The following is an 18,031-nucleotide window of genomic DNA, read 5'->3' on the forward strand; positions in this document are numbered from 1 at the left end:
TATCATGTTACCAGAAATGTGTTCTTCAACAATAGTAAATTAAATGCAGATTTTTTTCAAAAATTATATATTTTTAATTGTCTAAAACAGTGAACTGTGGAAGTTGCTATTGATGTTGTCAAGCTATCTTCTGTCTAAAGTGGATAACTGTGTCTTACTATAGGCATGTCAACATCGCTCTAGCTCAGAGATAATCTGCTGTACAACTCCTTCACTGCAACAGCTGAATCTGCACCTCCCTCTGAAAACCAAAGCCTTTTTCATGTTAGATGGGATCCATTCCAAATACTTTGATCTCATTTATGTACATAATCCCGTGTTTAAGCCTTTTGAAAAGCCAGTGATGATCTCAATAGGCAATGAAAATGTACTGGAAATTAAGGTAAGAAATGCTTAAAAATGCTCTCTGAAATCATCAACTTGAACTTAATTGACTTCATAGCTGTATGAATAGAATTGTTGTACTGGGTCATTATCTTATACTACATCAGCAAATATCTAAGCTCCAAAAAACAAATCTTTTTGGCATAAGACAAAAAGTTAAGTATAATCATGGACTGCTTTTTAATGAAGCATTTAAAAATTCTTTCTGTGTGTGTATTAATAAGTAGCAAATGTGGGACACAATCTATTAAATAGGCTGCCTGTAATGCATTATCCTGCTGCTGTTATACATTTCCCTGGACACCTAAATGTGCTCATTATAAGATAAAAGGTAAGAACCATGAAAGTAAATGCATCAGTTGTAGTTTTGTACTTCCATGAAATACTTGGAATTTTGTATCTGAGTATGGTCATCTCTAAGCTGATTTCTAAATGGAGCTGGATTTCCTCTACTATAGGAATATAGCAGCCTCTAAATGTAATTCAACTGGAGAATAACAAATTATCTTTTCTAACCCAGCCTGTTGCAAACAAAGAACACTATAAAAAGCAGAGAGGTTAAGTGGTTTGACAAGTGATGGAACAGTGGCAAAACAAGGACTAGAATACAACTCTCTTATGTCACTTCAGTCATCTTTACCTCAAGTGGTAATAAAATGGCAAAATGACCAAGACTTTATCGGTAGCCCCAGTCACTAGAAACAGCAAAATACTTACCCTTCACCATTGTTGTTTTAGACATTCAGAATTTTTCCTCTGAAAGATAGCCTGGATGCCAATATGAACAAATACAAAGTAATAGGATAGTCCTTGTTTAGATATAAGTTCCTGTAGATCATCTCCATCTAAGTAACAATACATTTCTACTGAAGTTTTTCTGCTTTTTCAACAAGATTTTATCTACAGCCAAATTCATGCACACGTTCATACTCATATAAGTTTACTAACCTCGAATTGTGTTTTGTACAATAATTAAGCAAGCCCAGCATGAAATTAAATGGGAGCCTGCTTCAGTGAACAGCATGTTTACCACAGCAAAGTTCTTTCATCTGCTTCTTTAATTAGTTTTAGAAAAGGAGAAAGAGCTTTTATCACTTCTTTTTTTTTTCAATAAAACTAATCTAGTGTGACCTTTTGCTTTCAACAATTACTGTGTTTGCCATTTGAAAGATTCCATTTGGTTTTTCTTGATGAAAACAAAGGTATATTTGCAAATATTTTTATGCCCAAACTATTTTTCTGTTCCTCTATCTCTGATGGAAGGATTAGAAATAAATGGTTCTTTATCTACTCTTCCAAGCACAGTCTTATATAGAAGAGAAAACTTTTTCTGTAAATTAAATACCCATTATTCAATGTCCTACAAAATTGTTGGACCTAGAAAAACATGATTTGACATCATCCTTAGCCTTTCGATGCTGTTCCCAACAGGGCCCAAGGGGTCTCTGGAAATAGACACAAAACATTTTCTTTTTTTCTCTTCATACAAAATGACTCTTTTCTCTAACAAGGGTATAACATCTGTCATCTCACAGAGTGGCAGTTTGGGGAGAATAGGGATGATTTAGAGGGATTATTTTGGTATCATCATTCAATCTCCCATAGTCCATTTGCTTTATATATAAGAGGAAATCTAAGGTGTAAGGAAAGATTGTGTGACAGCTCTTTAACCCTTTATCGGTTTCTAAAGTGGATCACATGAAAACCTCTGCCTCTCTTGGGACAGAAACAAAGGAAAGCAAAGCATGAGAAAAGAAAAAAAAGAAAAGGCCTCTTCCAGACATGCAGTGGACTGTTTTTATCAAAAGAAAGGATGCCAGTTTATTTCATGTTGTGCTTGTCCAATTACGGTTCAAAACATGAGTGTGAAGTAGGTTTGTATTCCATCAGTGAAAGCTATGGAGAGAATTACGTGTTTAGAGAGTTGTTCCTTATTGCCAGGAGGAGTTCATGGTCCTCAAGCAGCCATGCATACAGGAATTCCCTGGCTAAAAAGAGATTGTGAGGGGCACCTCGGTGGCTCAGTCGTTGAGCATCTGCCTTCAGCTCAGGTCATGAGCCCAGGGTCCTGGGATCAAGCCCCACATCGAGCCCTGCATCAGGCTCCCTGCTCTGCGGGAAGCCTGCTTCTCCCTCTCCCACTCCCCCTGCTTGTGTTCCCTCTCTCACTGTGTCTCTCTCTCTCTCTCTGTCAAATAAATAAAATCTTCAAAATAAAAATAAAATAAAAAGAGATTGTGATAGTCTCCAGCCCTAGTTGTGAGAATTGCCTCAGTCAGCAGTATACCATGACCAAGAGGTTCAGCCAAGTTCTGATCAAGAGAATGTAAGAGAGACCAAGGATCAATCATTCCTCAGAATGAACCAGAAATCCCATTGATGGGGGAGGTAGTTTATGGCCAAGGTTCCAAGTTAGTCAGGACCAATTGTGGATAGTGGTCATCAAAAATAGACATCTCCTTTGGAGTACACACCAGGGCACCATGTTTATGTCAACAGCAGCTCACATTTTTGTGGAAGATTAGTTAACATAGTACTTTGATATATATTATTTCATTTCAGACTCAGACCTGTGCAGTTTAGAGGTCCAGTAATGATTATCCCCACTTACAGATAAGTAAACATAGGTTTAGAAAGCTTAGGTGATTTGTCTTGGGCTACCTAGGGAGCAAATAGCAGAACTAGATCTCACACTCAAGTCTCTTGATTCCAAATTTCATCTTTACAGTAGATTACAATGCTTTTCATATCAACTTTCATTTAATGTATACCAAAATACCTTTCATAATAGAGAAACTTTTCTGTCATATGGAATATAGATATCTATACAGTTCTTTAGATGAGAGAGCTCTAAACTCTTTAAACAGAATTGATTTTTATATATTTGTAAAGAAACCCTATCTTTTCCCTATTATCTTATTACGTGACTCTCTGTGCATGGGCATATTTTATGGAAAGTAGAGAAGTACAATATGTAATGCTGGAACAAAGACTGCCTGACACTGACCTGGGAATTTATGTTATTTTGGAGCAAATTGATGTATATGGTCATAGAGATACTTGAGAGGTCCAGTCTGGAGAAGTCAGCTGAACCAGGAAAAGGGGACAGGAAGATCAGCAGTTTCACGGTGCCCCACCTAGGCAGTGAAGAAACCATTTTAATTTTAGTTCACGCAGCTTTTCCCAAATGACCAGGAAATTTCTGCAAATGCCTATTAACATCCTGTGGAACTCAGTTTTGAAGGCTTCTGTGAGGGTTCTTTTGCCTACTCTCTAAACTGAGGGGCTCCTATATTCTGGAGGAAGTGTAAATCTCCCCCTCCTGATCCTATCACCACCAGCTTGCTGACTTTCTGCTTGCCAACCTCCCTGGACTGTTGCCTCTCTGGGTCCTCTACCAACTTGCACCTCACTGCTCTAGCTGGCTTTCCCAGACTCAATCTTGTGGCCACCTGGATATATGAAATCTTGTAAGATCCCTCCCTCTATATATAATGCTATTTTTGAAATTCTACCTACTGCCACCATCCACTATGTTCTGTAACCAGCTCAGACATGGGTCCCCAGGTCTGAATCCTAGATAGAAACACTGTGTCACACCTGGCCAGAGTTGGAGATGAAAGGAATAAGGGACATCCTAACATAACACATTAGGAGTAATAAGTTTTCACTTTAGAAATATATTTATAGGGGCACCTGGGTGTCTCAGTCATTAAGCATCTGCCTTCGGCTTAGGTCATGATCCCAGGATCCTGGGATTGAGCCCCGCATCGGGCTTCCTGCTCTATGGGAAGCCTGCTTCTCCCTCTCCCACTCCCCCCTCTCCCACTCCCCCTGCTTGTGTTCCCCTCTCTCTGTGTATCTCTCTGTCAAATAAATAAATAAAATATTTTAAAAAAAAGAAAATATATTTATTTTAATAGTATAGTGAAAAGAAAAACCTCTGTTCATCTTTATCTTCTCAGTAACTAGAATTGTGTCTAACACACAGTAGATCAAATGGAATTTGATTTGCTTCCTGACCTAGTCCCTTCTTGAACCTTAGTTCTGAATGTGTAAAGCTGGAATGACAATAATACCAACCCAGGGGGGAGGAGGGAGCTGTCTTTACAAGACAAAATGAGATAATTATAATTCTAAATTGCTGTATGTGTGCAGGGGATTAAAGACCAGAAAGTTTTTTCTGTGCTGCTTTATTTAAAAGAGTATATTACCATTTTAATGACTGAAGAACTGAGCCAATTGTTATGTTCTTCTATTTAATAATAGTTAATATTAAATAATAAAAAGTAAATTAAAAAAAGTTCTAAACACATGCATTTTTCCCACAACTCCATAAAGATGTGTTTATTCTTTTTTTAAGATTATTTATTTATTTGTCAGAGAGAGCTAGCGAGCACAAGCAGGGAGAGTGGCCGGCAGAGGGAGAAGCAGGCTCCCTGCTGAGCAAGGAGCCCAATGTGGGACTTGATCCCAGAACCCTGGGATCATGACCTGAGCCGAAGGCGGATGCTTAATGGAGTGAGCCACCCAGGCATCCCAAGATATGTTTATTTTAAATGACAAAAAGTACCCTATATCTATTTTTATTTTTTTCTGACTTGGACCCCTCTACATATAATAGTGGATGGCCAGTATCCCTTTTGTGACATCTTGGATAGTAGACTTTTATGAAAACAATTACACATACAAAGCTGATAGTAATTACTTATATGTCATCATTTATTGTATGTTCCCTACTAGGCACAAATGAAAAGGGGTTCAGTGTTAGCTGAGTGGTCTGTTTTTGTTTTAGAGAAGCCTTTATGCACTATCCAAGGAGACCTGTGCCTAAAAGGAGTATTGGAAGTGCAAATGCAGTATGTTCATCCCTTCCCCCAGCCTTCGTTATCCTCTAAGCAAGCAAGACACATTTTAGTCATTCCCTCATAAATCAAGCCCTGCAGCTCTTTAATCTCTTTTCTTTGTCATTCCCTGAATTCCCTCCAATATGTGAGTGCGTGCCTTACCCTTCCTCAGACCTAACCAACAAGTTGTCATTTGAAGCCCCAAAGTGACCTGTTAGATTTATGTGCTTTTACATTGAATTGCCCTGTGTGGCTGACCTGGTTCAATGGCATACACATACTGCCTCTAGAACTATCTAGAAAATAGAAGGATAGGGTTTGTCTCTATCCATTTTTTTCTTAGACTCCAGATTCATGTTCGAAAGAAGTATTTTCTTCTACCTTCTTTCCCCAGAGTGATTTCTGACCTACCAATCTATTGAAATCCATGTAAGACAATGTATTTAAAAGTGGTTTGCCAAGTACTAAAGATCACATAAAACAAAGTGGTGGCGGTACTATAGTTATTACTGGCTGCTCTTTGTCCATAAGTAAAATAGTAATATGTTTCTATATATTATCCTTTTATCTTTTAATAAATAACTGTGCTCATTAAGTCTTTTTTTTTTAAAGATTTTATTTATTTATTTGACAGAGAGAGACACAGAGAGAGAGGGAACACAAGCAAGGGGAGTAGGAGAGGGAGAAGCAGGCTTCCCGTGGAGCAGGGAGCCCAATGCGGGGCTCGATCCCAGGATGCGGAGCTCGATCCCAGGACCCTGGGATCATGACCTGAGCCAAAGGCAGACACTTAAGGACTGAGCCACCCAGGCGCCCCCTGTACTTATTAAGTCTTGATATGAGAAGTTGTGCCTACATTTTCACTTCTTTCCCAAGGCTAATTATTGGTTTCTTCAACAAAATGTTGATATTTTTTAAATTCAGTTAACTAAATATGTCAAGTTGCAAATTTTTTTTTAAATCCTCATGTAACTAAGTGTTCAAAATAATGTAATCATGCCCTGAAATCATAATGAGGGTCATATAACATCTCACAGGAATTTCTGTAAAAATGAATTTATTTATGTGTAAGATTCAGCTGTGCAGGAAGGATGAAAAGAAACTGCCCAACTCAAACACAAAAGGAATATATTAACATAGATCAGTTAGTTCAGAATCTCTGGAGATAGGACCCAGGCATCAGTATTTTGTAAAGCTCTCTTAATGTGATTCTAAAAGTAGAGCCAAGGTTCAGTGTCACTGCATGAGGCAGTGTTAGTGCAACAACTGAATCTCTAAGTTATTTCCCTTTTGCCAACCATTGATACCCCCTAAAGACATTAATAAGGTGATTGTGGGTAAGAGGTCATTGGATGGAAGGGTGTGGAACAAAAATCTCTCCTTGGCTCTAAAATCCAGTTTGATAGAAAAGCTATAAGGGCACCTGGCTGGCTCAGTCTGTAGAGCATGCAACTCTTGATCTCAGGGTTGTAAGTTTGAGCCCCACATTGGGTGTGGACATTACTTATAAATAAAATCTTAAAAAAAAATCATAAAAAGCTATATGCTGTGAATCCTAATTAGTGCCCCCAAATGATCATGCTCTCTTGCAACTATCCAAATTCCCATGCAAATGAGTATCATAAAATCATATGTCTTGGCAAACAACATGGCCTATGTTTGCAATATATTTATGTTCCTTCACAATTGTTAGCATTCCTGCAAAACTGTGAAGTGTTAACAACCTCTTTTTTTCTTTCAGGGAAATGATATTGACCCTGAAGCAGTTAAAGGTGAAGTGTTAAAAGTTGGAAATAAGAGCTGTGAGACTATATACTCGGATTCTGAAGCCGTTTTATGCAAGGTCCCCAATGACCTGCTGAAATTGAACAACGAGCTAAATATAGAGGTGGGATTCCTGCATTTCTCTCATGATGTAAATAAAGATGCCAGTATAATTATGTCACTTGCAGGCTTAAAATAAATCATTAAAGCTCATTTGTGTGTTGGCTTTGGCTCATCAGCTCAGCCTCGATTCTTAGTTGTTATTTTAGAATTAGTGAGTTTTTGTTGCACTGTCTCCTTCCCAAGCTTTAGAGGGTGGATCTCAAAAGTCCTTCCTAGGCACACTCCCTCTCCAGCATGCCCCACTTTTGACAAAATTTATTGTAACTCTCAGGAGGGATAAGGGCACACCCCAAACCCTCCCCCCACCTCTTTGTACCAGGAGGCCAGAGCCTCCTGGTACTGCCACTCTCCACAGTGACCTCAAATGCATGAAGGGGTAAAATAGGAATTAAACTATTGTATAATAACTTCTTTCATGTTGCACCATACAACTCACACATTTAAAGTGTACAGCTCAGTGGTTTTTGGATGTATTACCTTATTAATTTTTTTAAATTATGGCAAAATACAAATAAAATTTGCCATTTTAACTATTTTTTAGTGTACAATTCAGTGGCATTAATTATATTCATGGTATTGTGCAACCATCACCACTAATTCCAAAACTTTTTCATCACCCCAAAGAGAAACTCTGGAACCATTAAGCCATACTGTCATATTCCCTCCTCTTCTCCAGCCCTGAGTAACCTCTAATCTATTTTCTGTCTTTATGAATTTGCCTATTCTAAATATTTCATATAAGTGGAATAATACAATATTTGTCCTTGTGTGTCTGGCTTGTTTTACTTAGCATGTTTTCATGGTTCATACAGGTTCTAGTATGTGTCAGAACTTTATTACTTTTTAAGGCTGAGTAATATTCCATCATATAGATATACCACATTTTGTTTATCCAAGAATGAGTGAATTTTAAAGGATTCCTGAAGTCTTCTAAAAAGTTTTAAAATGGAAGGGGGGAGAGTTATGAAATGGGAAAGTACAAAAATACTATAAAATTTAAGGCTGAATCATGATATCAGAGTTTAAAATTCAGAAGGACCATAAATCCTAAAAATCATACCATGTTAAAGCCAGAAGGATCCTCAAAGATTTCTTCTATGTCTCAAAACTGAAATAAAAATATTTTGCAACTTTATTATTCCATGTGATTATTTACCTTTTATGGGAAGTCTTCTCTGCCCCCTACCTAATCCTTCAAGATAGAGTGAATGTCCTGTGGTCTCTGTTTCTTACTGATTATTCATATTTCCAAGGTATATTTCATACTGTGTTATCACTTATTTATGTGTTTGTCTCCCTTTCTATAATTTAGCTCCTCAAGACCAAAAACTGGTTTTTATTTATCTTTTTATCCCTAATACCTAGTTACAAGTACAAACCAAAAGTACTTTAGGGATCAGTAGCCCCTAATTATTTGAACACTGAAACAGAATTGAGGAATATCTTGTTGCTCTGGAGACAATTATGCCACTTCTAGGACATTAATAACCAGCTGGTACTTTGGGTCTAATGAGAGTGATTCAACCTGTGTAGTATATTTTGTATTTGTCATGGCTAACTTCTCACTTTTCTGTATTTGTCATTTTTAGTGGAAGCAAGCAGTTTCTTCAACCGTCCTTGGAAAAGTAATTGTTCAGCCAGATCAGAATTTCACAGGATTGATTGTTGGTATTATCTCAATATCATTAATAGTCTTATTATTACTCGGGCTTTTCCTGTGGCTGAAAAGGAGAAAGCAAATTAAAGGTGCATTTTTTTTGTTGTTACTATTTGCTTTGAGAAGTTACCTGAAGTATACAGTCATTACAGTTTAAAAATGCCATCGATTCATGTGTGTTGTCTTATATGCAATGCACAAACCCATGAGTTCTGGTTACTGGGTCAAGGTCTACTGGGACCCATGATAGCCAAGTCTTTAACGAGCTCTTTCTCTTTCTCTGTTTTAAGATCTGGGCAGTGAATTAGTTCGCTATGATGCAAGAGTACACACTCCTCATTTGGATAGGCTTGTAAGTGCCCGAAGTGTAAGCCCAACTACAGAAATGGTTTCAAATGAATCTGTAGACTACCGAGCTACTTTTCCAGAAGGTATATTTCAGTTTATCATTCTAAGAAATACCTATACATATACCTCAGTGGGTTGTAGCATTGTTGTTTATTTTTGGTTTTTCCTTTATATTTTTATAAAAATAAAAAAGAAGTATTTGCATCTTCTTTGGCCAAAGAAGTATTTAATTTGACACAGAATTATATGGCTCTTATTTTTAAATGGACTCATGTACATATTACATTAGATCTTTAGAGTCTTTAAGTTTTCTTCTCACAAAAATGTTAATTTTAAAATCCATTTGAGCAAAGGTAAGATCTTTATCATCTGAGTTCAATGCTAAGGAGTTGTGAAGCTCTCTTTAACAACCCAGGAAGATTTAAGATACAAAACTTATATTTATTTAAATATAAGTGGGCACTGATACTTTTTTTTTTAACCTGTGAATCCTCAAGCATTAAAATTATACCTTTAGTATCCCCTTAAAGGATTCTCAGTGAGCTGTCAGTACACAGCCTTTTACCCACCAACATTCCAGGACTTAAATACATTCTGAGTCTTATCCAATAAAAACCTTCAGTTATGCCATTTAAAAAGGAGTGGTTAACACCCTCTGCTTTGCAAAACACTAGGCCTAATACTGGTCAGGTTAACCAGAGAATTTCACATTGTTTTATTTCAAGTCTCCTGGTAAAAGCAAAATGTCTGTATTGTATCTGCTTCTTTATCTTTAGAAGTTCCAGGACGTGAGTCAAGTACAGGCACTTCCCTGTTGAATATTTACCATTGGACAAATAAAATGAGTCACAAGTGGTTGGGGATACTGGAAAACTAGAAATTGCTCATCAAAACAAGTACAAGAGCAATGAGGCACTTCATATTTTAACTTTTTCAACCCTCACTGCCTCTCAGTTTTTGAAGCTTACATTAGTTCTGAAGAGATACACATAAATATTGTCTTTGCCCGCATGACTGCGTTGCCTTTGAAAATACATGCCCTTAACAACATGAACAAATCAAACCCAGTTTATAGCTTTGAAATTTATATCTATTAGTATTTTATATTCACACTTAATAGCTCTAATCTGAGATCATTATAATTCACAAGTATTTTTTTTAAAAAAAAGCTCATTTAATCCTTCAACCTTGTTACTGAACAAACCTCTTTCAACATTCCTGAGAAGCTTGAGTTTCATCATCTTTCCTACATTGAAGCTGAGCTTTCAAGACACGGAAAAGTAAAATAGACAAAAGAAGGTCATGAGAGATGAGAATGAGGGAATGCGCGGCCAGCATCTAATGAAGAGGCAGCTACGCAGCATTCCTCTCTATGTCTGGTGGAGACAGCCTCCCCATCAGTCTCATGCAGACCCAGAGTTCTCTGTGGCATTACAACAGAATCTCACATCATTGGTTTAAATTCGGGTTTGCACGTGTTTGAACTTAGCCTACGGGCCAGTAGAATTTCTATGCGAGAGGACTTTTTTCCCTGTATCTCACCAAGGATTTCTCTCAGTCTCTGCACCCTGAGAATTCAGAACTCTGATCTCCAGGTGCAAAGGTTTGGAAAGTGAAGGTGAAGGAAATGAGCTCAGAGAGGCTTATTTGCATTTCTTTCCCCTGGGGAAGTTTTGAAGAGCCTGACTCTGGGATTGAAAGAACCTCAGCACCCAGCTAAGCTTCTTTCTTCCCTCGCCCATCCAACATTCCGGGTACTCACCTGAGGTTCTGCATCCTTCCTTTAAGGATGTATCTGTCCTATCTCCAGTTAGTTACTGTAACTATAAGTGGCCCCCAAACCTTTTGAGGAACAACTGTTGAGGTTTACTGCTTTAGCCAAGTTGATATTAACCAAACTGTACACTATGGAAAATACTAAGAATGCTTAAACAGGGTTAGGAATAGTCAGAGTACCATCAACTTTTTTTATGCCCCCTCTCAAGTTCTGACTTTCCTAGTCATTTGCAAACAAGCTCTATTATCTTTTAATGCCAACAGGGACCCTCCCAAACCCTCTTGCCTCTCCCCATGTTATATACTAATATACTTCAACACCCTGCCTAGTTCATCTTCATCAGTTGCAGATATGATGCCCTGTCCTTGATATGTTTGGATTCCCAGTGGAAAGGGCAAAGCACCTGGTGGCTTCTCTGCCCTGTTTCTCACTAAGAAATTTATCTTCAGCCCCACAATTTCTTATGAAAAAGCTTCACCTTGAAGCAGAAAACCTTGCCTGAGGCTCTAATAGAGCTTTGGTTGTAAAGATCAACTTAGAAGGAATGCTGATCCCTTTCCAAGTGCCCTCAATTAAGCAGTGGGTATGGCACACTAACCCAATTCTAGCCTTCTCTGAATGGGGGGATCCCATTATATCTGCCATCATCACCACACAGGGGAGAATTTACCAGTAATGTTAAAAGCCTTCAATTCTGAAATTTTAACCATTATATATTTCTAGTTTCACTATACTATACTTTTCCTTGGCCAGGAATCCATATAGATGTTGAGCAATACAAATTAGTTCCATTAATAAACATTAGTCTCTCAAAAGCAAACTACTTTTGCTGCTTCCCAGTCTTAAGAATATAGTATATTAAAAAATAAACCTCAAGCATGGCTTTTTGCTATATATGAAAAGAGAAATGTCTAAGGAAATGAGAGTAAACAAGGTTTCAAAGTTAATGCTTAATTTATTTAAAAGAAAATTTATACACATTTTGTTCCAACTCTTGTATATGTAAGCCAGTATCTTTTCCCAAATTATCATTTTTATTAAACCAATTCCTTTGTAAAGGCTCTTTCTAGCCTCATTCAACAACAAAACTACCATTCCTTATTATAAAATCCAGACTTCATTATTAATTTAATTTGTTGCCCTGTTGTAGTCTCCACTAAATGAGGTTTCGCTTTGTTCTCTAATAATTTTGCTTTATCTTGCAGACCAGTTTCCTAACTCATCTCAGAATGGATCATGCAGACAAGTACAGTATCCTCTGACGGACCTGTCCCCCATGCTCACTAGTGGGGACTCTGATATATCCAGTCCATTATTGCAAAATACTGTCCACATTGACCTCAGTGCTCTAAATCCAGAGCTGGTCCAGGCAGTCCAGCACGTAGTGATTGGGCCGAGTAGCCTGATTGTGCATTTCAATGAAGTCATAGGAAGAGGTAAGTATTTCCACTCAGCTTTTTGTTAAATACAATTTTCCAGTAAGCATTTTATCTTCTGCCTTTGCAGATTAGGAGCTTAGACAATGGTGAAAGCAACTGACAGAGCAGTGATAACAAGCCACTTGATTTCTGTTCTGCAGAAATAGGGCCCTACAAATCATATCCATGGGGACTTGCCCCTGTGCAGGGAGGCAATTTGATAATCTCCTAAACATAAGAAAAATAAATCACATTCTTTCTTCATCTTTTTCATAATGGCAACTCTAGTTTCTTGGAAGGTGCAGTTTACTTCTTTATGAAAATCATTAAGTTCCAATATTTTTACTCATATCTTCCTCTAGTCTTTCTTTACCCTGAGAACAGTGACTAACTCTATGAAGTCCTGGTTTATAGCAGTTTGTACACTGCTGGACAGCATCAAAAGATGGAATTTATAGCATTCCCCTGATCTGAAGCAACATATATCATCTCTACAATGCACTCCAATTTCTTTATACAAAGAGGATGAATATTTGTAATAAGCCAGCCAGAGCAGCAATAACAGCTTGCATACACAGTGTTGAGGAAATATTTAGCAGGAAAAGAAAGCAAGCAGAAGACAGGAAATGAACTGCGCTCTTCTCTTTTTTTCTCTTTTTTTCTAAAAAGCTTTTGCCGTTGATACTGAATGGCTTCTGATCCCTTTTATTCTATATGTGCTGCAAAAGGTAGCAGGCATCTGCCAGCATGATGCAGAAGAAGCTGATGGGACAATGTGCCTTATATGAAAACAAGGCTTTCCCATTTTCCTGTGACAGCACCCACACATTCTTCTATAACAGATTCCAGATCTTAATCCTTAGCACGTTCCCCTTCTCGAATAGTAGCTGCACTGTTAACAAGCCTGTTTTACATCAGAGTAATACATAGTTCTATTACTAGCCTATAAATCCCAGAAATTGCACCAGTTTTAGAGAATGTGGACTCACCAATTATGTCCTAATTCTATATATCGTAAAAATTAGAATTTTTAATTTTCATCAGTAAAGGTGCTAAAATGGCAATTATTCCCCTAGGAAGTAGTAACCATTAATGATTCTGTAAATACTAAGTATTATTTATTTATATGTTTTTCCCAGTAGAAAATGAGCCCTCAAGAGCATAAGTTTTATTTTATTCATCTTTACATTACCAAAGGGTAAATTAATCCCTGACATTCACATACTAGGAACTCAGGGAATCTTGGCTGGATGGATGAATTAATTAATGAGTGACTTACACAGCTATCAGACGTTTGGCACCTCTGGGGAAAATTACTGCCACTGGATGAAAGGCTCCCATTGGAAAGTGATGTGGCTAAAGCCAAAGAGAACTAGATGGAATGACTCAGAATGAATTTGCTTCATTTGGCCAGTTGGCTTTCAGTTTCTGCCAACCTGGATTACGTATTAACCGGTGACTAATGGGGGAAATCCTTATTCTATAATGCTGATCTTATTTCTAATGGTAACATTTTTATTTCAGTTTAGTTTACTGGAATAGAGGGAGCTTATTTTATTGCATTTCTTCATGTGGTAAAACCTTATTTTCACATTTAAAAGATACTATCTGATCCTTAAAAATAATAAATTTCTTTTTTTTAAATACTTATTTAATTCAGAGAAAGAGCATGCGAGTGTGCACAGTGGGGAGGGGCAGAGGGAGAGAGAGAATCTTAAATTCTGCAGTCAGCACAGAGCCCAGTGCAGTGCTCAGTCTTATGACCCTGAGATTACGACCTGAGCTGCAACCAAGAGTCGGATGCTTAACCAACTGAGCCACCCAGGCGCCCCAAAAATAATAAATTTATTTTGTGAGGCAGATGTTACTCCTGTGTTCAGTGTCCACTGTGGTTTAATATTTTGCTATATTAGCCTTTAATAACAGTTACATCACCTAAATTTTTTTACCATGTATTAAATAATCATATTGCTTATATCTCAGGGTGAAATACCTTACATCTACATATTTTACAGACACACACGGTGGTACTATTAATCAGTAGTATAAAAAACAATGCATTTTTTTTGCCATGTAGGAAAAAGAAGGAAATAAAAATCATGAAGGGCTTTGCAAGTGATAATTGCCTAATTAAAAGTAATGTAGCACTAACCAAATTCCCTTTCATGTAGGACATTTTGGGTGTGTATACCATGGGACTTTGTTGGACAATGATGACAAGAAAATTCACTGTGCTGTGAAATCCTTGAATCGTAAGTGATATTTTATTTAACAATGGAGTACCCTTTCATGGTTTACTAACTAATAAATAGTTCATAATAAAATGTTGATTTATACTTTCCCTTGTGGGAAAATCAGCTACTCCTGGAGTTAGGGATCTAATCCTGAAAATTTGCTTGGTCTAAATTCTTATTGAAATATTCCCTCAGAAATTATTTCTCAGAGCCTTCATAAATAAGAATTTGGAGAAATGATGTTCTTGGATGAACAAAGTGTCATTTAACTGTGTTTGGCTTTATAATATTTGTTTTGCAAGTGACATTTATGGAAACTATTGGAGGCATGTTGGCACATACAGTAGTAATGACTCATTTTACCCAAAGAAATTACTGTAATTATTTTTTTTACCGCAACTTTCATTAAAAAGACTTAAAAATGAAATAAGACAAACAGGAGAAAAATATGCCAGGAGGAACTGAAAAATCATAAGTACGGCAATATCTCATTTATCTGCATTTTTGGGGGGAATAAGGTATTGTACATAAATGAACTTCCTAAACAAGTGATACTTACCCCCTTTCAATGCTAGAATTTTTTTTTTAATTTTAGATGTTATTGAGGCAATCTTGGTTAAATGGAATGTATACTCTGTTTAAGAAACAGGGGATGCTTTCAGATATTAACTAAGATTATTAACGACCTGGAGCCATAATTAAGACATAAATCTTGTGCAACCCAATGTACTTGTCATACTAGAGTTTTCCTGGCGCCACCTTTGCTGACAGTTTTCACACGCCAAGTCAGTGTGCTTGCCTTTTCTACCCGTATTGCTAAATTTCTGCTTATAATTTGCAGTAGCCTGAAAAGTGTTAACCGACTATATTACAAATTTTTATCAGAATTAATAAGCTATTAATGCACAAGTGAAAGGTTTTCTTCTAAGATAAGTTATTGCCAGAGTATTTCAACCTTTTTAACATAAGTCCCCATGCTGAGCAGTGTTCTATATGGTTGATTTTGTTGGAAGTCTGACCACAATGTAATTAAAGGGACAGTTTATATGAAACCTAAATATAAACAGTGAAGGATTAAGAATGACTGTCAGTAAATCTGCCTCACAAGATGGCACCACTGCTCGTTGTACTCAGAACAATCCTAACAGCAAGAAATCCTTATCTGTCCCTGGTGCGCATTAATCTCTATTCCATTCACATAATCTCTATTCCATCCACATGAGGACTTCCAGGTGTCAGAATGTATTGCATTGTAAAAAAAAAATATCATCACCGGCACTGATACCAGTCAGATTAATAAATTAAAGGTCATTAACCTTTCATCAATGCTGACTAGTGTCAGGCCCTCAGGATCTCTATCTGGACATGATTAGAAACTGTTATACCAGAAAAGTCTACTTAGATACCATATGACAACAGTTGGTCTTCAAACCCTCCTCTTCCAGGGATCAGAAAACTCTGGCCCAATGATTGTTCCATTGATAATTATCTGTGGCTGCTTTCGCACTCATTGGCAGAGTTGAGTATTTGCAACAGAGGCCATATGGCCCACAAAGCCAAAAAATATTTACTGTGTGGCCCTTTATAGAAGTTTGCCAACCCCTGCCCTAGACAGTCACTGCAGAAATGGACTGGCCTGCTTCCCTCTCCTTTTTCCGTATGAGACAAACTAACTGCTAGAGTTTGCGGGTGACTTGAAGGCACATTACAGGGTAACATCATTTACTCAAATGTATTATAAAAAAACACTGTGAGGATGGGATATCAGGACAAGATTCACCCGTGTGGTTTTACATTCCAAAACTCCCCCAATCTGAACTTGACAAAGTGTTTATTGGTCCATAATGACGTTAATGTCTCTACTGCTGGATTTCTCAGGAATCACTGACATAGGAGAAGTTTCCCAGTTTCTGACCGAGGGAATCATCATGAAAGATTTTAGTCATCCAAACGTTCTCTCGCTCTTGGGAATCTGCCTTCGAAGTGAGGGGTCTCCGCTAGTGGTCCTACCATACATGAAACATGGAGATCTTCGAAATTTCATTAGAAATGAGACTCATGTAAGTATATTACCAAGCTTACTAACTGGTAAACTAACTGCCAGCCAGACAGTCTTACAAAAGTTCCTGTTTTGAACCTTTTTAAAAGCATTTAGTTAAAGAAGCACATGTAAAATTTTTGCACCATTCAGATATATAGAGCTTGATTCAGTTCACTTGTACTCAAGATCCCCTATCCTGGTGGGAAGGTAGTGGTACTAGAAAGGTTTCCCAGGGGCAATGATACTTACCTGTCCTGCAAGCTGCCTTGATCTACCATCCCTCTGATATGTATATTTAATCATCTTTGAGCCCCTACCATGTGCCAGAAACAGCAAAGCACAGAGGCAGAATGAGGATCAGCCCACATGGAGTTTTAACTCTAGAAGGCAAACACTGAAGAATTAATTACAAATGAGTCCCTTAGTATTCTTCAAACTTACCACCCACTCTCCTAACTCAGGACCTGTGCATTTGCTGTTCCATCTGCCTGGAACACTTTCCCCAACATAGCCACATATGTCACTTCTCATCAGCTTCAGCTTTTTGCCCTAATGTCATCTGTTTTGTTTCTTAAATTCCTCATATGAGTAAAATCATATGGTATTTATCTTTCTCTGACTTAGTTCACTTAGCATAACATACTCTAGCTCCATCCACATAATGCAAATGGCAAGATTTCATTCTTTTGAGGCTGAGTAATACTCCACTGTATATATATATATACCACTTCTTTATCCATTCATCAGTCAATGGATGTTTGGGCTCTTTCCATAATTTGGCTATTGTTGAGAATGCTGCTGTAAACATCAGGGTGCATGTACCCCTTCAAATCTGTATTTTTGTATCTTTTGGATAAATACCTAGTATTGCAATTGCTGGGTCATAGGGTAGTTCTATTTTTAACTTTTTGAGGAACCTCCATACTGTTTTCCAGAGTGGCTGCACCAGTTTGCATTCCCACCAACAGTGTAAGAGGGTTCCCTTTTTTTCACATCCTCACCAATATCTGTTTCCACTATTGTTAATTTTAGCTGTTCCAACAGCTGTGAAGTGGGATCTCATTGTAGTTTTGATTTGTATTTCCCTGATGATGAGTGATGTTGAGCATGTTTTCATGTCTGTTAGCCATTTGTATGTCTTCTCTGGAAAAAATGTCTATTCATGTCTTCTGCCCATTTCTTAACTGGATTATTTCTTTTTGGGATATTGAGTTTGGTAAGTTCTTTATAGATTTTGGATACTAGCCCTTTATCCAATTTGTCACTTGCAAATATCTTCTCCCATTCCATTGGTTGCCTTTTAGTTTTGTTGATTGTTTCCTTTGCTCTGCAGAAGCTCTTTATCTTGATGAAGTCCCAGTAGTTCATTTTTGCTTTTGTTTCCCTTGCCTCCAGATATGTATCAGTAAGAAGTTGCTACAGCCAAAGTCAAAGAGGT

At 37.5% G+C, this 18,031-nt stretch overlaps 1 protein-coding gene across 1 annotated transcript in view; it reads left to right on the forward strand.

The window, feature by feature from the left end:
* Positions 1 to 18,031, forward strand: part of MET (MET proto-oncogene, receptor tyrosine kinase) — an 84,162-nt gene that overhangs the window by 52,503 nt on the left and 13,628 nt on the right. The window contains exons 10-16 of the mRNA XM_028104916.2: positions 164 to 382; positions 6,973 to 7,119; positions 8,708 to 8,864; positions 9,066 to 9,206; positions 12,106 to 12,336; positions 14,490 to 14,570; positions 16,431 to 16,612. Coding sequence (XP_027960717.1) covers positions 164 to 382; positions 6,973 to 7,119; positions 8,708 to 8,864; positions 9,066 to 9,206; positions 12,106 to 12,336; positions 14,490 to 14,570; positions 16,431 to 16,612 — 1,158 coding nt within the window. The remainder of the gene's footprint in view (positions 1 to 163; positions 383 to 6,972; positions 7,120 to 8,707; positions 8,865 to 9,065; positions 9,207 to 12,105; positions 12,337 to 14,489; positions 14,571 to 16,430; positions 16,613 to 18,031) is intronic.

The sequence above is a fragment of the Eumetopias jubatus genome, unplaced genomic scaffold (assembly GCF_037043125.1).
Source record: "Eumetopias jubatus isolate StellerSeaLion01/CBP00866 unplaced genomic scaffold, mEumJub1_p1.0 scaffold_14, whole genome shotgun sequence".
NCBI lineage: Eukaryota > Metazoa > Chordata > Mammalia > Carnivora > Otariidae > Eumetopias > Eumetopias jubatus.